Below are 19,464 nucleotides of genomic sequence, written 5' to 3'. Positions count from 1 at the left end.
AGGTTGAGGGAGGTTTTGTAAGGGCCAGGGGCCTTGCACTTCCCTTCTGCCCCGCACCCCACCCCCACCTCCAGTGCTCATCCATCCTGCTCCCCACAGGCTGGCGCTTGGAGGTCCTGGAGCCTCCACGAGATGCATCTGTGAGAGCTGGTATGCAGGCCTCCTTTACATGCACACTAAGTGAGGCGGTGCCCGTGGGCGAGGCTACATGGTACATCAACGGGGCTGCCATCCAGCCTGACGACACCGACTGGACGGTCACCGCAGATGGCAGCCACCACGCCCTGGTGCTGAGCAATGCCCAGCCCCAACACACAGGAGAGGTCACATTTGCAGCTCGTGATGCCGTGGCCTCTGCACGCCTCTCTGTGTTGGGTGAGTGGGTAGCAGAGGCCTCTCCCCTACAGTCTGGGTCTGGGACACACACACACACACACACACACACACACACACACACACACCCCTCCACTTTGACTCAGATGGGTGACCATTCAGAGCTGGCCTCTGTGCCGTTCCACTAGACCCTAAGAGCCTGAGCATGGTGACTCCAGTAGCTCCTGGTGCAGGTCCAAGGGCACTCCCTGAGGCTAGAGTCCCTTGAGAGCGTACTCTGTCCTCTTCTCTTGGCCTAGTGCATATCTAAGCCCAGCTCTTGGGGGACGGGCCAAGAGAAATGAGGTCCTCCAGTCCCAATGCCTGACCTTAGTGGTGGGTGCCAAGATGAGCAAACAGGCCCGTGGAGGCTTCAGCAGCATCCCTTGCTCCCCTAACAGTCTGGACCACTGGCTTCAGGGTCCAACAGGACTCATAAGGGAGTCTACCCCGAAGTGTATGCCATGTCCAGTATTGGACCTCAGTGACTTCTGGAAGGACTTCAGGACCCAGTGTGTGTGCTAATCTGTCCTCTTTCATGCAGCCCTCCCTGACCCTCCTGAAGATGCTGAGGTGGTGGGTCGTAGTGGCCGTTCTGTGACCCTATCCTGGGTGGCTCCCATGAGTGATGGTGGTGGCGGTCTTTGTGGTTATCGTGTGGAGATGAAGGAGGCATCCACCGGCCAGTGGCAGTTGTGCCATGAGCTGGTACCTGGGCCAGAGTGTGTGGTGGACGGCCTGGTCCCTGGGGAGACCTATCGCTTCCGAGTGGCAGCTGTAGGTCCGGCAGGTGCTGGGGAGCCTGTACACCTGCCCCAGATGGTCAAGCTAGGTGAGACACTGCTCTCAGTCCATGAGAGTGCCCGGCTGAACAAGGGAGGGAGGGAGCTCTTTAGGGTTAGGCAATGACCCTGGGATCCATCATGGCTGATGTGACTTATCCTCTTTGGACACTGTTTTTCAGCAGAGCCAACGGAACCTGAACCAGTCCCAGCCCCAACCCCAGCCAAAGCCCCAACCCCAACCCCAACCCCAGCCAAAGCCCCAACCCCAGCACCAGCCAAAGCTCCAACCCCAACCCCAGCCAAAGCCCCAACCCCAGCACCAGCCAAAGCCCCAACCGCAGCCCCAACTCCAACTCCAACCCAGCCCCCGGCCCCGGAGACACGCCAGGCAGTAGCTGGTGAGGATGTGTATCTGGAGTTGGAAGTGGCAGCTGAGGCTGGTGAGGTCATCTGGCACAAGGGAACAGAGCTCATCCAGCCTGGCGGACACTTTGAGGTCCTCTCTCAGGGTCAGCGGCAGATGCTGGTGATCAAGGGCTTTAGGACGGACGACCAAGGGGAGTACCGCTGTTGTCCCGCCCGGGGCCCGCCCTCCTCAGGGGCGGCCACTTTTAATGGTGAGTCTGGGCTCTGGAGTCGGATGCTGTGGGAGTGGGGAAGGGTTGATTTGGCTTTTCTTCTTGATGTGCTCTGGCCAAAAGGCTGAGAGCCCTTTCCAAGACTCCATGTGATGTACAGAGAAACCAAGGCTTGGCCAGGTGAGGCAGGTCTCATGTGACTGAACTGTGCTGTAGGCCAGCTTCCTGTTCCTGAGTAGGATTGGTGGTGGATTTCTTAAGTCCTGGGACCCCTGCCCACAGGAGTTCTGAGACCTCTTCTGAAGCTACTTGTTCTCTGAGCATGTCCTCTTCTCCATCCACTCTGCCTTCCAAGGCACCCCAACCCCCCCCACTGAATACTGTCTGCACCATGGTGTACCCCATCTCTGAGCATCATCCTGAGAGGCTCTCTCTGCACTTTTCGCACCCCCAGACGTTTTGACCCTCTCCTACTTCCATATGCCTGAAGTCCTACCCACACTGAGTCTCATGTCCCTTGTCCCATGCTTCCAGACCTCCCCATTATGCTGAGCCCATCCCCTAACTCAGCGCTCCTGCCCAGAGCCCCTCTGTGCTCTGAGTACCTCCTCCACCCCCTGTATTCGGAGCCACGTGCTATACTGGGGTCTCCTCTTCTTGCTTTCTGAGCCTGCCACGGTGTCAGCATGTCTTCTCTGTACAGTGCTAATGTCCCTGTGACCCTGGGCTCCTGTACCAGCAGCAAGGTGGAAATACACCTAATTTCATTTTGCTGAGCTATTTTCTGTTCTGGTTGAGTGACCGTGTGCCCCTGTCAGGAGGTAGACTGCGGGGAGCAAAAAATGATGGTGGGGAACTGAGGCTTGGAGCATCTCGGAACAGATAAAGGTTCCTGGTGCAAGACAGAGAGCAGAAGACCACAGCTAGGTCGTACCCCAGCCAGCAGCAAAAGCAGGCATGGCGTTGCAGCTCTGTCTGACCTCACCCGCTGACTGCTCTGTTTCCCTCCTCAGTGGTGATGACCTCAGGCTCTGGGGATGAGGTCCCCTCGCAGCCCAGCCTGCCTCCTGAGGCAGCCCAGGAAGGCGACCTGCATCTGCTCTGGGAGGCCCTTGCCCGGAAGCGCCGCATGAGTCGGGAGCCCACTCTGGACTCCATCAGTGAACTGCCTGAGGAAGACAGCCGTGTGCAACATCTGCGGCAGGAGGCAGAAGAGACAGCCCCTGACCTCTCTGAGGGTTACTCCACAGCCGACGAGCTAGCACGCACGGGAGAGGCTGACCTCTCACACACCAGCTCTGACGACGAGTCCCGGGCTGGCACCCCTTCCCTAGTTACCTACCTCAAGAAGGCCGGGGGTCCTGGGATCTCACCCCTGGCCAGCAAGGTGAACCTCCTAGTTGGCCTGCAAGGAGAGGGCTGGTGTGTGTGTGTGTGTGTGTGTGTGTGTGTGTGTGTGTGTGTGTGTGTGTCTCAGATCTTCAACATCCACTTCCATGCCTTAATCGCATAACTTACCCATCCATTCATCCATCTCAATACCACCTACCCATATGTGCATAATTGTACCATACAACATCCATTGATTCATGTACCATTCACTCTCCACCTGTCCTTGCATCTCTCCATCTGCACATCTCCTCATTATCTACTCCCCATCATTCCATCTGTATATCACTCTCTCTACCCATCCAATCATCCTTCTGTACATCTCTCCATCCATCTGCCTACTTGTCCACTATTTGTAATTCATCCACTCATCTGCCCACCATCCGTCACTCCGGCACCTGTTGGATTGTTTGGCCACGTATCCACCAACCTATCTCCACCCACCTGCCCACTAATCTACCATCCATACCTCCTGTACTGATTTTCCAGTTTATCCGTTTAGTTTCCCATCTGTTTACCCAGTCACCCTTCATTGCCCACTCATCCAGCATCCACTTGTTCCTTCACTCATCCATTCATTCATTATCCCCTCACTCACCATTCATTTGCTCATTATTCCTCTATTTGCTCACCTGTTCATTTATTTTTCTGTTGACTTATGTATCCACCATCTACCCAACTATCCCTCCATCCAACCATCCATCCTTCCACTACCCATTCAACCACACAACCTGCCTATTTTTTTTCTTGCATTTTCCATACACCTCCCCACTGACCTACTAAACAGTTACAACTCTTTCCTGAAGAGATGGGCCTGGCCTATCAGGTGTTCCCCAAAACGCTGTTGGTCCCCATCTGGGTCACTGCATACTGTGATTTCTAGGATGAGCCTTTGCTTTGGGGAGCAGAAGTAGCAGGGCTCCCGCAAGCACCTGGGCAGCCACTGAGCTGGAGGCAGATGGAGTGCTGAAGTGGTACTGGGCCTGGAGTGTTGTTGGTCTTAATTTCCCAGCCTTGCTCTGACCTCACATCCTGTGTCCACAGCATGGGGCCCAGGTGGCCACCTCTGTGAAGCCACAAAAGCAGCAGGAGCAAGTAGTGCCCGTGTGCCCGCTGCCAGGAGACTTGAGTGCAGCCGACCTGAAGGATCCGTCCCTGGACAAGGCAGCTGTGAAGATCCAGGCTGCCTTTAAGGGCTACAAAGTGCGGAAGGAGATAAAGCAGCAGGAAGGGCCTGTGTTCTCCCGGACATTTGGGGACACGGAGGCACAGGCTGGGGATGTGCTGCGGCTGGAGTGCGTGGTGGCCAGCAAGGCTGACATGCGGGCCTGCTGGCTGAAGGATGGCATGGAGTTGACTGACGGGCGGCACTACCACATAGACCAGCTCAAGGACGGTACCTGCTCTCTGCTGGTCACTGGCCTGGGCCCCACTGACACTGGCCGCTACACCTGTCAGGTGAGCACCAAGTTCGGCCGTGTGAGCCACAGTGCCTGTGTGGTGGTCAGTGGGACAGAGAGCGAGGCTGAGAGTTCCTCAGGGGGTGAGCTGGACGATGCCTTCCGGCGGGCCGCGCGGCGCCTGCACAGGCTCTTCCGTACCAAGAGCCCAGCTGAGCTTTCCGAGGAGGAACTCTTCCTCAGCGCCGACGAAGGCCCTGCGGAGCCAGAGGAGCCTGCAGACTGGCAGACATACCGGGAGGACGAAAACTTTGTGTGCATCCGCTTTGAGGCACTCGAGGAGGCCCGCCGAGCAGTCACCTGCTTCCGTGACATGTTTGCCACCATGGGCATCGGGGTGGAGATCAGCCTGGGAGAGCAGGGGCCCCGGGGCGTGGAGATGCGCATTGGCAAGGTGGCTCCCACGGTCACCCCTGCGGCGCCGCTGGCAAAGACCCCTGGCCTGCAGACTTCAGATGCTGGTGAGTCCATGGGCTACAGCGGCCTGGGGTGGGGGTGGCGGAGCTTGGCCTGAGGCAGGGCAGAGGGAGAAGAGGATGGAGGCTGACTGAGGCAGAACCAGAAGGGAGCTCTGGCTGGTTGTCCCCCAGCCTGGGGGCGGGTGGAGGGGAGCATGGCAAAGCCCTGACTTTGAGGTTAAACAGCTGGTGGTGAACCTCAGCGTTGTTGCCTTTCCCCAGCAGTGCGTGTTGAGGTCTGTTCCTTACGGTAGTTTCCATGTCAGCTACCGAAAGTAGGACAACCTCACTGCTCACTTGAGTCTCTCCTGGGCCACCAGGCGGTTATAATGAAGGACCCTCAGGGCTGTGTCTTGAGACTTCTCCTCAGTTTGGGGGTACCTGGGGTTTAAACTTCCAGCCTGTACATCCTTTTCTGTCTGTCCTTTCCAGTTCTGCACTCCTCTGCCTCATTGGGAACCAAGAGAGAATTCTTAAGAGAATAGGGAAGGAGAGAAGCTTGGGGCGTCTAGTTGTGGAGTTTGGGAAACCCCTTATAGGAAAGGCTGCTGTGTTACACCACCCTCTGGTGGTAACCTGTGTGTACGTGGTATCTGGTTATGATGGGCAACCCAGGGTTCACGTTGTACCCTCTACCTGCCTGTGCCAGCCCCAGTGTTCCTGACCGAGCTGCAGAACCAAGAAGTGCAGGATGGCTACCCCATGAGCTTCAACTGCGTGGTGACGGGCCAGCCTGTGCCCAGTGTGCGCTGGTTCAAGGACGGGAAGCTGCTGGAGGAGGATGACCATTACATGATCAATGAGGACCAACAGGGCGGGCACCAGCTCATCATCACGGCGGTGGTGCCAGCAGACATGGGTGTCTACCGCTGCCTGGCAGAGAACAGCGTGGGAGTCTCCTCCACCAAGGCGGAGCTTCGTGTGGAGCGTGAGTGCTAGCCTGAGCTGGGTGTCTCCAGGGTGGCCTGGGTGTGGTCTGATCACCTCCAGAAGACTCTGCCTCCTAATACTAATAACACACTGATGATTTTCTTTTCTTTTTACATTGTGTGTGTGTGTGTGTGTGTGTGTGTGTGTGTGTGTGTGTGTGTGCCATGACACTTGTATGGCGTTCAGAGGACAATTCGTGAGAGTCGGTTCTCTCCTTCCACCATGTGGCTTCCAAGGATTGGACTCAGGTCACTAGGCTTGGTAGCAAGCACCTTTACCTGCTGAGCCATCTGGCCAGCCCAAGATTAATGTTTTAACACGTGTATTTGTGGGACACGAACATTGGATGTGTGACAGCATACAGCAGAGAGATCTAGTCTCTCCTGCTATATCCTGATGGGTAGTCCTCAGCTGTTGGTTTCGAGGCCAGTATCTCTTTAAGCCCTCGTGGTAGTGTAAGGTGGAACTGGAAGGTGCTGCCTGAGCTGCTGTAATTCACGAAGACTGCAAATTGTGTGACATCGATATTTTGTTGTGCCCAAGAGGCCTGCAGTTAGTCATAGCCTGGAAGTGTTGCCCGGTCACAGGCTGGGGCAGGGAGGGTGTAGGAAGCTGTTGCTCTTCTCCATGCTGAGTGCAGGTAGCTCCCCTCAAGGCTGCATGGTCAGAGCCTCACAGGGCCAAGGTGGTCCTCGTGCGTGTGTTTTAGGCCTTGTCCCTGAATCACCCTTTCCTCTCCAGTGACCAGCACAGACTATGATACCGCAGCGGATGCTACTGAGACCTCATCATACTTCAGCGCCCAGGGATACCTGTCCAGGTGGGGTCCCTCAGAGGTGGAAAGGTCCAGTGACTGACTCTCCCAGGGTCTCTGAAGAGGCATCCATGCCCTGTTACCTGGGGCAGGGGGTTAGGGTACTTGGATTGACAAGACAAATCTTGGGGACTTCCACCAGGCCCTGGTGGCTTTGCTTCCTCTGTCTCTCAGTTCAGGAAACTTCACTATCCCTCCATGGCTGACCTCACTCCCGTGGCCCTCCTGCCTTGAACCTTCTTACTTGTTGCTTTATGGGCGTTCCCTTGTTTGTCCTTCCTGACAGCCGGGAGCAAGAGGGAACCGAGTCAGATGAGGGGCAGCTTCCCCAGGTGTTGGAGGAGCTGAAAGATCTCCAAGTGGCCCCTGGCACACGCCTGGCCAAATTTCAGCTCAAGGTGAAAGGTAAGGAGCTGGTGAGGAAGCATCACTGCCTCACTGAACAGAGGCCAAGTCCTACCAGCCAGCCGTGTTTGGGTGGGTATGTGTGAGTCCTCTCTGGATAAGGAGGCCAGCACCCTTTGGTCTCTGAAGGACCTCTGCTCTGGGTCTTCTGTCATCACTGACCACCTGCCTTTGTGTCCTCAGGCTATCCAGCCCCCAAACTGTACTGGTTCAAAGATGGCCGGCCCCTGACCACATCTGCCCACATCCGCATGACTGACAAGAAGACCCTGCATACCCTGGAGATTGTCTCAGTCACCCCAGAGGACAGTGGCCAGTATGCAGCCTACATCAGCAATGCTGTGGGTGCTGCTTATTCATCGGCCCGGCTGCTGGTCCGAGGTGGGTACCCCGAAAGACTGGACAGAGCTGATTTGCAAGCCCTGTCAGACTTGAGGCCAAGGCTCTGTGGTCGTTGCTCCAGTGAGCAGAGACTCAGGTAGCTGGAGGTCATCCCTGCAGGGAACAGGTGACCCTGCAGGGAACAGGTGACCATGGTGGCCTTGAGGCTCCTTCTTCCTGAACATGGGAAGTGAATTCCAAACTTGAACCAAACCTAAACTTGCTATGAGGGACCCAGTGCTTCCTGTGGCCTCTTCTGCCAGGGCTTGGAAGATGTGGCTCCCTAAGCTGCTGGGTTGTGCACACGCCCATGCATTTGGTTGTAGATCAAGGCCACAGGTCTGGGGAGGCTGGGGGTAACAAGAATGGGTAGCAGTATGTCATCTGTCAGGTCTGTGTGGCCTCTGGCCATCCTCATGCTGAGTGGTGAGTTCCGTAGCTCTCTGAGGTTTCAAGAGGTTTGGCTGTCTTTGCCCTGGCAGTGGGGCTACCAGGACAGAGCACCTATGAGTGCTGAGTGTCTGACTCTCTGTGTTTTCAGGTCCCAGTGAACCAGAAGAGAAGCCAGCACCAGGTGAGATAGCCCCAGATGGGCATGAGTGGGTGGCAGACCATGGACAGGAAGCCAGAATGGATGGACCTGGGGTTGGCTGCCATGCAAGTGTGGATGGCCAGTGGGCATAGGTTTCGGGGGATCCTCTGGGATTAGGACACTGGGGTGGGTTTTTTTTTTATGTCAGGGGGTCCCTGTGGGTTGGCTGTGTCATTCCAGATGTGCATGAGCGACTGGTGCCTCCCCGGATCCTGGAGAAGTTCACCCCCAAGAAAGTGAAGAGGGGTTCCAGCATCACATTTTCAGTGAAGGTGGAAGGTGAGGCGACTCTCATGGAGAGGCTGATGGCCACACGCAATACTCTGGCCCTGGGTGAGGGTTCCTGGTGGGGCTCTGTCTCTGTCAGGGATGGACTCACTGCCCTCTGTCCCTTAGGACACCCAGCCCCCACTGTGCATTGGCTCAAGGAGGAGGCAGAGAAGGGAGTGCTGTGGATTGGCCCCGATACCCCTGGCTACACCATGGCCAGCTCTGGCAAGCAGCATAGCCTGGTCCTGCTGGACGTGGGCCGACAGCACCACGGCACCTACACATGCATCACCACCAACGCTGCTGGCCAGGCGCTCTGCTCTGCCAGCCTGCACGTCTCTGGCTGTGAGTGGAGGGTCGGGGGTAAGGCAGGTACATGTGAATAGGAGGGGCACCCAAGCAGGAGAGTGCAGACTCAGGGACTCCTTAGGGGGGCATGCTGACCTTCAACATTTGTGTTTCTCATAATCCCACAGTATCAGGAAACCTCCAGAGCCTCATGGGTGCAGGTGGCGTGGGGCTTCAGAGTCTCTCAGGTCCAGCACTCACCCTGCTCTGTATGTGGGGAGGGGGAAATCTCTAGGGTGAGCTGAACTCTTTGCTCCAGGGCCTTACTCAACCCCCTGTGGGCTGGCACTCTGAGGGTAGACTCATGTTCTTGGTTACCATTGAGGTGACCATGGTCAGGAGCAGGGGAGTACCATTTCAGAACAGTCCCTGCTCAGGGCTCAGAGGACAGAGTCCAGGATCCTGGGACAGCTCAGGTATATCCTGAGTATCTGAACCTGAAGCGTCAGGGTCCAGGAGCTCATGCTGATGGCTCTCCACCCTCTCAACAGTGGCCAAAGAGGAAGAGCAGGAGAGAGTGAAGGAGGCTCTCATTTCTTCCTTCTTGCAAGGGTGAGTGGATGCTATCCAGAGGCCCTAGGCCAAGATCACAGACTAGGTCTGGGAACTGGAAACAGGACAGCTGTGGTGCCCATGGGGACCACCCTGTGCTGCAGATAGACCACTTCAGGCTTGCACAGGCTGTGTACTTGGGCCCGCCCTTTCCCCTCCCATGCCTCAGTTTCCCCAGCATAGAATGAGGGTTTCCCAGGATCCCTCTGATGTGGAGATGTTGACTGGTGTCCTAGACCCCTGCCTCCAGACCCTCTTCCTATCAGGAGCCGCAGGGTGGGAAGGTAGAAGGTGGTGGTAGCTCCAACCTCAGGCCTCTCAGGATGCCCCTGCCTCCACAGGACAAGCCAAGCTGTCTCAGCCCAGATGGTGGAATCTGCGGGTTTTGCTGATCTTGCTGCACAAAGGAGAGGTACAGGTGGGATGGGGTTGCTGAGCACCCTTCACCCCAAGCCAGCCCAGGGGAAAAGGAAGCTGCTGGCCACGGTGCTGGGTCAGAGGTCTCCACACTCCCGTGGGCGGAGCTTGGGTTGGAGTCAGAGGCATTTATGACCTCTGTGGATCTGGGAGCCTATGGGATCCCAAGGGAAGCCTCGCCTAGATGCAGAGCTCACATGCAGTGGCCTGTGGAGGCCAGCAAGCCAGGTACCAGGAGCAGAGGTGGAGTGAGCCATATTCCAGGTCCTCCACAGCCTGCTAACCGAGGTCTGACCACTCTGAAGCTTTGTCTCTTCTGTTCACCCTCTACCCTATAGCCATGCTGGCCACCTGCTGCCGGTGGATTCACAGTCCATAGGCTGCCTGCTGTTTAACTGTGCCTGCTGCTTCCTAGTAACTGTCTGGACCTTGGCTATGCTGTCCATTTCCCCGAATCAGCTGCTGTCCCTTGACTGCCCAGTGGGGACCCTGCTGATCCTTAGCCATCCCCAGTGTTCCTCAGCTGCATCTACTATGCCCCTCTCTCCGGACTTGTTTCCTCTTGTTCTCAACCACACTGGCTATCTCTTGGCTCAGACCACAGCAGGCCTTCTGTGACTTCACATGGCCAACCTCAACACCCCTGTCCTCAAGGCTTGTCTCCTTTCCAGACCCCAGCACCATTAGGAAGCCTGGTCTTGTGTGCCTGGCATCCCTCAGGGCTAAAGATGAGCCTGGAGTGTAGGGAGTACTCAGTAGACATCTGGGAGAGGATGGTTGATTGAGGGTCACTTTTGCCCCCCTAGGGGAGTCCCTGGTAGCTGAAGAGGCCCACGGTCACCTGTCCCTTGCTGAGGTGGGCACAGAAGAGTTCCTGCAGAAACTCACCTCACAGATCACTGAGATGGTATCAGCCAAGATCTCACAAGGTGAGGTGCTAGTGTGTGTCTCAAGGGGGTGGTGGGGCCAAGGGCACTTGTGCAGGGGCAGAGGCTCCCCTGCCTCCATGATCTAGAAACTGCCCGGCTACTGGGGGGCATCACAACCCTTGTGCCCATCCAGCCAAGCTCCAGGTGCCGGGAGGTGACAGCGACGAGGAGTCCAAGACGCCATCTGCTTCTCCTCGGCATGGCCGGTCTCGCCCTTCCTCCAGTGTCCAAGAATCCTCTTCAGAGTCAGAGGATGGGGACTCCCGTGGTGAGGTAGGTGGGCCAGGACCCTTGGGGAACATTCTGGGGCTCCTGGAGAGAAGACAGAGGAATGAGAGGTACAGGGGCAGAATCCCAGGGAGGTCTTGGAAAGTGAGTGCACCACACAGGCCATCCGGAGACCAGCTGAAGGTGTCTGCCTTCTGCTCCCAAGACATACCGCAGGCGGGAACTGGTGAGGAACTAGGTCTATTGCCTGGGGATTCCTGGAGAGTGCTTCTTCTCATCCTCCTCCCTTCTTTCCTCCTGCTCTTCTCCCACCCCACCTCTCCCTCTGCTGTAGCAGGCACCCTGTTAGGTCCCAGGCGGCAGGTGGACACGTGATGAGGTGTGAACAAGTAGTATAGACAGCGCCAACTAGAGGCCCCAGGGTGTAGTGCTTTCTTTTGGGGGAAGCCAGGGGAGAATATCCACATTCCTGTCATTTGTGTGGGATTGGGAGCCAGCAGCTGCACTAAATGTCCCCAAGACCCATGTCCTGCATGGGTCTCCCGACTCAGCCTCTTTCCCAGGGTTTTGGGGGCTTCTCATCCTCCCTTCTCTGGTGGCTGCTGGGGGCCCTGACAGGCCGGCTCTATCCCCCAGCTCATTTCCTCTCCTTGCCCAACCAGATCTTTGACATTTATGTGGTCACAGCTGACTATCTGCCGCTGGGGGCTGAGCAGGATGCCATCATTCTGAGAGAAGGCCAGTATGTGGAGGTCCTGGATTCAGCCCACCCCCTGCGCTGGCTTGTACGCACCAAGCCCACCAAATCCAGCCCTTCTAGGCAGGGCTGGGTGTCACCTGCCTACCTGGACAAGAGGCTCAAGGTACTTGGCTGGCGGGACTCAGGGGAGAGGGTGTTAAGGTCACCGGCCCAGAGGATTCTGGCACTGTTTTTTCCATTTGGAGGACAGGAGCCCCCGGCCTCCATAGGGGCAGAGCCAGGGCTCAGCCCACCTCTGACAGATGCCTGTTTCTCACCAGCTGTCTCCTGAGTGGGGGCCCACTGAGGCCCCTGAGTTCCCTGGGGAGGCTGTGTCTGAGGATGAGTATAGAATGAGGCTGAGGTGAGTTTCTGGTAGAGCTTTCCCCCGCTGGCCCGCTGCTCATGGAGACCTGTTGCCTGCCCTCTTTTAGGGTCCAAATGGAGTTCTGACCTGCTGCCTTTATGGGGGCCTGTGAATGCCTGCTCTGTATCCGGGAAGGGTGGGGGGCAGAGAAGAGAATGGGCACCAGTTTGACACTGATTCCTGCCGCGGTCCTCACATGGGCTGTGCCAGGTTACTACCTTGTGGGGGGCGGGGGCAGTTATGTGGAGGACGGGGGCAGTTATGTGGGGGGCGGGGGCAGTTATGTGGGGGCGGGGGCAGTTATGTGGAGGAGTGGCTCCTCCCAAGGACTCCTCATCCCCTCTCTGAAAGTTGACAGCGGGATGCTGGTAGCAGGAAGTTGAGGGAATGGGGGATGTGAGAGAGTAAACAGTCCTGTAAAAACGCTGTTCCCAGGGCCGTGAAAGGGGCAGGAGCTTGTGGCCACTGGGGCCCCCGAGTACCCCTAATGGCTTCTCTTCCTGCCAGCTCTGTCATCCAGGAGTTGCTGAGCTCAGAGCAGGCTTTTGTGGGTGACCTGCAGTTCTTGGAAAGTCACCACATGAAGCACCTGGACCGATCTCCCCGTGTGCCTACAGCTGTGGCCAGCCAGAAGACAGTCATCTTCCGTAACGTGCAGGACATCAGCCGTTTCCACAGCAGGTGGGCGGGTGGGGTGCATGCATGCACACGTGTATGTGAGCACACGGCCCCTGCTTGCAGGCCAGGCCTCATGGCGGGTGGGCAGGGGTGAGCCTGTGCTAGTGTGTCACAAGGCAGACCTTCCCTTACTGTGTATCCGGCTTATGCAGGGGAAAGCCTGCAGTATGCTTGACTGGGGTGTGCACTATGCATGTAGACTCTCATGGGCAGGCACACACACGTGTATACATGTGTGTATGCATAGCTGCCACAGTGTGCATGCTCATGTGCTTGATGTGTATGTGCATATTTGTACACATATGCACACCCATACTTAGGTCCCTGTTTATGGAGATACATAACATTTCATATCCAGTAACATGTATACACCTCACATGCTAACGTGTGCACACGTGTGGGTTTCTATGCATGTGCACTGTCACACAAGACATACAAGCACACATGAGCATATATATGTACTCACCTGTACCAAGATGGGTGCACACCACAAATGTGCACACTACATTGCACATATACAATGTTTGCACAGCTATGTGTTCACAAATGTGCATGTTTATGTGTATATGCATGCGTGCTTTTAGAAAACTTACGTACATATGCACCCACATATGAATGCTCTTGTATACATGCATGCATAGTATATGTCGTCCTTGTACATGGGCAGATGGGCACACAACCGTGCACTTCTTGCACACATAACAACACACTCTATCACAGGGCTCAGGCCCTGATTAGTTAGGATCCTGGCCTTCTCCTAGAGGAGAGGGTCTGGAGCTGGTTGGTGGAGGGAGGTGCTGACACTGTCCCCTTTGTGGCAGCTTCTTGAAGGAGCTGCAGTCCTGTGACACTGATGACGATGTGGCCATGTGCTTCATCAAGAACCAGGAGGCCTTTGAGAAGTACCTTGAGTTCCTGGTGGGCCGCGTGCAAGCCGAGTCAGTGGTTGTCAGCACCCCGGTCCAGGAGTTCTACAAGGTGCTTCCTGCCCGTCACAAGCCCACCCACCCTGCTTGCTCCTAGACCCTAGTTGTTGCCCTCTGAGGTGTGGCTCCACTGGTCCACGTGGCCAGCCCAAGTTCATCTTCCTCAACCCACGTGAATGCATGCCCACCACCTGCCTGGGCCCTGGCTCAGTGGCAAATGCAACAGGAGTAACCACAGCTCTGTACGCCTCGGCTGTTACTTAAGCTGCCCAAGCCCTGTGCCACTACCAGTGAGATGGTGACCCAGTGTCCCTTGTGCGGGGCTGTGTGTATTGGCACCCTTGGTATCATCCTCTAGCTCTCAGGGGACATAGCCATGCCCGGGTGGCTGTGTCACCCCTGGAGTGACTCTAGTCACCAAGGGACCATGCATTCATGCACAAAACCGCTTTTGTGGTTTCTACAGAAATATGCAGAAGAGACACTGTCAGCCAAGGACCCCACGCAGCCACCCCCACCTCCGCTTCAGCATTACCTGGAGCAGCCAGTGGAGCGGGTGCAGAAATACCAGGCCTTGCTGAAGGTGACATGCTCCAGCCTCCTCTGTGCAGGCTGCATCGGTGGGGGGAGAGGGGATTCCTGGGTTCAGAGCATCCTGGATCCGTGACTCTTGGCCCTCACCCCAGGAGTTAATCCGCAACAAGGCCCGCAACCGGCAGAACTGCGCGCTGCTGGAGCAGGCCTATGCTGTGGTGTCTGCCCTGCCTCAGCGTGCGGAGAATAAGCTGCATGTGTCACTCATGGAGAACTACCCAGGAACCCTGGAGGCCCTGGGAGAACCTATCCGCCAGGTGGGGCTGTGGATACTGAGGGTGGGGTACTGTGGGAGGCTTTTGGAGGTGGGAGCTCCATGTGGATGACCACGTGACTTTGGTGGGGAGCTGGATATGTGGCTGTCAGTAGGGGCTGCATCCACGGGGGAGGCTTGGTTAACCAGAGCCCATTCACACCTCCAGGGCCACTTCATAGTGTGGGAGGGGGCACCAGGGGCCCGGATGCCTTGGAAGGGCCACAACCGGCATGTCTTCCTCTTCCGAAACCATCTGGTGATCTGCAAGCCTCGGAGAGACTCTCGAACGGACACCTTCAGCTATGTGTTCCGGAACATGATGAAGGTCTGTGTGTGCAGGGGCTGCCAAGGGCTCTGTAGGGCAAGCGAATGTGCCGTGGGTGGAGGTCCGTCTGCCTCTCAGGCTTCAGAGTGGATGCTGGTGGCCAGTCCCTCGGCCACTGTTCCGGGGTAACCTAAGTGTATCCCTCCTGGGTCCCACATCATCTGAGGGTGGTCACATCCTCCTTACCGATATTCTCTCCCCACAGCTGAGTAGCATTGACCTGAATGACCAGGTTGAGGGGGATGACCGTGCCTTTGAGGTGTGGCATGAACGGGAGGACTCTGTGCGCAAGTACCTGCTCCAGGCACGGACAGTCATCATCAAGAACTCATGGGTGAAGGAGATCTGTGGCATCCAGCAGCGCCTGGCCCAGCCTGTGTGGCGTGAGTGTCCTTTGGTGGGCCATCGTGGTCAGGATAGAATAGTGACATGACCCTTTCTTTACCCTGGTTGTCCAGCTGGGCTGCACCCAGGCTGTGGAGACCCTGAGTCTCAGGTAGTTGGGTGGCACTGCCTTGGCCCTTGCCTTCTGGGCATGAGGGAGTGCTTTTGGGAGCAGAGGGATCCATGCTGTCCTGTCAGCTCTGGGTGGGATATAATAACCGCACCCTCACAGGGAAATCCAGGTGGAGTATCAGGTTACCCCTGACCAGGGAGAGGACACTTGGGGACATGGTAGGAAGCTCCCACACAGAGATCCCGAGCTCAGGACATCCATCTGGATTCTGCAAGACGTAGGGGAATCTTGCACCCTGGATCAGCCTTCCTCATCCAGAACAAAAACATACCATCCAATGTTTTAAAAAATTAATTAATTAGCCAGGTGGTGGTGGCATACACCTTTAATCCTAGCACTTGGGAGGCAGAAGCAGGTGGATCTCTGTGAGTTCAAGGCCAGCCTGGCCTACAGAGTGAGTTCCAGGACAGCCAGGACTGTTACACAGAGAAACCCTGTCTCGAAAAAAATATTAACGTTTGGTGGTATATGCATGTGTTTACACATGTACGTACACATGTGTGTGTTGGTATGTGGGCTGGTGTATATGTGCTGGATCCAGAGCAGGATATCAGGTGTTCTGCTCAGCCTCTCTCTGTCTTATTTCTTTGAGTTAGGGTTTCTCACTGAATCTGGAGCTTACTTTTTTGGAGGAGGCTGGCTAGCCAATGATCTCCAGGGATCTGCTTGTCTCTTCCTCCACAATGCTGGGGATACAGTCACATGAGGCTGTGACCTCATGTGGATGATGGGGATTCAAACCCAGGTCCCCATGCTTGCATAGCAAATACTCTTACCCACTGAGGAATCTCCCCAAACTCTTCATTTTTTTTTACACTACGGTCACACTCCTTCCCACTGTGCATCCAAATTCCCTCACTCACCTTTGATCCTAAGTTGGGACCCCAGACGGTAGCAGCCACACTGTGAGACATGGAGGGCTAGCATTGGGTTGGGAAACCTGCCAGGGTGTATGCAATTAAGACCATAGGCCTGACCTGTTGTACATATAACATGGAGACCTCCTTATGTATCCTCAGGTCCCCCTGATTTTGAAGAGGAATTGGCTGATTGCACCGCTGAGCTGGGGGAAACAGTCAAGCTGGCATGCCGAGTGACTGGCACACCTAAGCCTGTTGTCAGCTGGTACAAAGGTACCCAGGGACGAGGGTCTCCAGCCTTACTGTGGGGAGCTGGCTCTGCATAGGGAAGAACTTCCTGAGAATGTGGAATCTGCCCAACGGCGGTACATGAGGCCTGAGAGGCAGGATACAGGTGGTCCTGATCAAGAGAGTGATGAGGTAGGGTAGGAGACAGGTGATGGATAAATAAACCTAAAGCCGGACAGTGTTGTGGCTATCCAGAAGACATTGGCTTGGAACAATGACAAAAAGCAGGACAGGCCTCTGAGATGACAGGTCTAAAAGCTTCTGCATGAGTGAGAGACAGACACGAGAGCCTGGGTAAGCAATGGCCATGACACTGAGGAGCAGCTCCGGTCAGCAAGTCACATGTCACAACAAGCTCAAAGTCACATGGGGAAGCAGAGCTATGCGGATGGGGGGCGGGGGCTTGAGACAGTGCTGGGGCTGAGGGTCATGCCGCAGGCGCCTCACTCAGCTGTGATGGGAGGAGCTGCGTAAGTCAGAGTCTCCGACCAGCCTCACCACTGACACCACCTGCACGTCTGGGTTCCCTAGAACCTTTAACCCTGACATCAACTGTGGCTCGAAAGGTCCTCAAGAGCACCTGGTTTTCTCATGCCAATTCAGAGGTCTCCAGGAGCACCCACAATTCTGATGCCAAGTTTGGGGACCCCCAGAGCCCTCCCACTTAAACACCAGCTGCAGGCTCAAAGTCCCAGGAGCCTCTTCCAGTTTAATCCTTCACTCCGTGGACTCCCTGGAACTCAGCAGAGCTGTTCCGTTCAGGGTTGTGTTTTACTGCAGTGGAAGGGGCCAGACTGAAGTCAGCAGGGCAGGGTCTGTGAGTTGCCATGTGTAAGTTCCCATTTATCCCTCCCAGTGGAGTCATGTGGCCAGCTCCCTCGTCCCCCAGCATCAGTGCGTGATACAGAGAGGGACAGAGCACTGTTAGCCAGGAAGCTCACCCGAGCCTTCCAGTTCAGATCATGAACTGGGTCTGCGTCAGTGGCCCTGCTCGACTTCTCACCTGGCCAACCTCATTCTGAAGTCACATTGATACTGCCAGAGCCCAGAGTGCCCACCACAGACACTGTTAACATCAGGTATCTGTGAGGCCTAGAGCTTGTACTATGGACTCATTGGCATTAGTGATCCCATGGGTCCTCTGACTTCCAGAGTCTGGAGAGATGAGGAACAGCGAGCATCGAGAGAGAGAGAGAGAGAGAGAGAGAGAGAGAGAGAGAGAGAGACAGAGACAGAGACAGAGACAGAGAGACAGAGACAGACAGAGACAGAGAGACACACAGAGACACACAGAGAGACACACAGAGAAAGGACCCTCAGCAAGGATAAGGGCAGATGACCAGCTTGACAGTGACCATCACCTACAACCAGACTGAAATGTGCCCACCCACCTACCTGTGGACTGCCCCGTCACAGATCATACACATACTGCACATACTTGTATGTACATGGCACACATATGTAACTTGAACATTACACCAGTGCATACTGAAACATGCCACATGCATGAATATAATGCGAAAGTACATGCTAGACACTCTTATATGCATGGATATACACTAGCACATGTACACATAGACACAGATAATACATATATTCATATGTTTACTACACAGGTGTATACATAGACAGTACACATGTATACAAACACACTACAGACACAGGCGTAGAGACTCACTAATACATATGCACAGATATATGCTCCATACATTTACACATGCACACTTCAAATATATACGTACATAGACATACCACAGACATACACAGATGCATGCATGCATAGACATAAGTCCCAAGGTCTAGTGTAGTGGGTAGTGTTCCAGCTTTGACCTGGAAGTACTACCCCCACTGAGGCTTCTGGTAACTGTCACACCTACCTATGACCGGCTCCTGAGGCAAGGCCGAGATGGGAGCCCTTAAGACCCGAGATCTGGATGTGCCAGCTCTGTTGGTTCCTGGTGATCCTGGATGCTGAATGGTAGACTGAGTGGAGTTCTCCAGAGACTCCTGAGACTCCTGGCTGGCGAGCCAGCCAGGGCGGTGGTGGCGCACGCCTTTAATCCCAGCACTCGGGAGGCAGAGGCAGGCGGATCTCTGTGAGTTCGAGCCCAGCCTGGGCTACAGAGCGAGATCCAGGACAGGCACCAAAGCTACACAGAGAAACCCTGTCTTAAAAAACCTAAATAAATAAATAAATAAATGGGAGAAGGTACCACGTGATCCCTCCTCTTCTATCTAGGACAAAGACACTTTTGTTCCTGTGATACAGCAAACAGTAGCATCCTGAATCATGCCTAGGTCTTATTGGGCTGTGAGAATAGAGGGACTCATGGCCGGCTCCTGGTGGTGACTTGAGAGAGCTGCCCTGGGTGTCGTCTCTTGGTTCTAGAGAAGACCACTTGTGACCACTGCTCCTGGGGCTGGAGGGTCCCTTCACAGCCGCCTCCCTCTAGCTGCACAGAACCCGCCCCTTTACCCATCCATCCATCCATCCCTCCTTACATCTAGAGGTCAAGTGTAGGGGGATAAATACCTTTTCATCAAAACAAGCCAGAGGTCAGCTTGAGCCCCTGGCGCTCCGTCTCTCTTGACTGGGTTGTTAGGAGGAAAGCGAAGCCTGTGGCCAGGCCCTGCCCGTTCCTCCAGGAAGGAGCCTGGAGGAGAAGAGACAGCCTTTTGTGGGGAGGGGACAGCCACTTTCAGTGACCCACAAAACCTTCGTGAGGTGCATGGACCAGAGGACACAAGGGACAGTCAGGTCCTGGAGTGGCTATTGTGAGTGGTCATCAGATGGTAGGAGGCCCACGTGGCGCCACGTGGCTCATGTTGGCCACATTCATTGACCGGAAGTAGTATGGCTGGTTTCATGGGACCACCTGCCAGGGTGAGGGTATGGGTACCCCACCCCAGGTGATGTGGCCATGCTCTCTGTAGACGTGAGAGCATCTCTCAACAGCCTTCTGTCTAGCATGTAGCATAGCTTTGTGTCTGTCAAGCTGGGGGTGG

At 55.6% G+C, this 19,464-nt stretch overlaps 1 protein-coding gene across 1 annotated transcript in view; it reads left to right on the top strand.

The window, feature by feature from the left end:
- Positions 1–19,464, top strand: part of Obscn (obscurin, cytoskeletal calmodulin and titin-interacting RhoGEF) — a 125,402-nt gene that overhangs the window by 91,661 nt on the left and 14,277 nt on the right. The window contains exons 59-83 of the mRNA XM_059270645.1: positions 100–375; positions 917–1,204; positions 1,487–1,774; positions 2,749–3,122; positions 4,169–5,045; positions 5,692–5,970; positions 6,714–6,792; positions 7,073–7,191; positions 7,375–7,572; positions 8,114–8,146; positions 8,345–8,443; positions 8,561–8,779; positions 9,274–9,334; positions 9,676–9,746; positions 10,558–10,680; positions 10,814–10,953; positions 11,571–11,771; positions 11,929–12,011; positions 12,522–12,695; positions 13,514–13,670; positions 14,085–14,201; positions 14,305–14,469; positions 14,635–14,793; positions 14,999–15,176; positions 16,330–16,443. Of these exons, the coding sequence (XP_059126628.1) occupies positions 100–375; positions 917–1,204; positions 1,487–1,774; positions 2,749–3,122; positions 4,169–5,045; positions 5,692–5,970; positions 6,714–6,792; positions 7,073–7,191; positions 7,375–7,572; positions 8,114–8,146; positions 8,345–8,443; positions 8,561–8,779; positions 9,274–9,334; positions 9,676–9,746; positions 10,558–10,680; positions 10,814–10,953; positions 11,571–11,771; positions 11,929–12,011; positions 12,522–12,695; positions 13,514–13,670; positions 14,085–14,201; positions 14,305–14,469; positions 14,635–14,793; positions 14,999–15,176; positions 16,330–16,443 (4,872 nt within the window). The remainder of the gene's footprint in view (positions 1–99; positions 376–916; positions 1,205–1,486; positions 1,775–2,748; positions 3,123–4,168; positions 5,046–5,691; positions 5,971–6,713; positions 6,793–7,072; positions 7,192–7,374; positions 7,573–8,113; positions 8,147–8,344; positions 8,444–8,560; positions 8,780–9,273; positions 9,335–9,675; positions 9,747–10,557; positions 10,681–10,813; positions 10,954–11,570; positions 11,772–11,928; positions 12,012–12,521; positions 12,696–13,513; positions 13,671–14,084; positions 14,202–14,304; positions 14,470–14,634; positions 14,794–14,998; positions 15,177–16,329; positions 16,444–19,464) is intronic.

The sequence above is a fragment of the Peromyscus eremicus genome, chromosome 8a (genome assembly GCF_949786415.1).
Source record: "Peromyscus eremicus chromosome 8a, PerEre_H2_v1, whole genome shotgun sequence".
Lineage (NCBI taxonomy): Eukaryota > Metazoa > Chordata > Mammalia > Rodentia > Cricetidae > Peromyscus > Peromyscus eremicus.
This window is presented reverse-complemented; position numbering and strand designations above follow the sequence as displayed.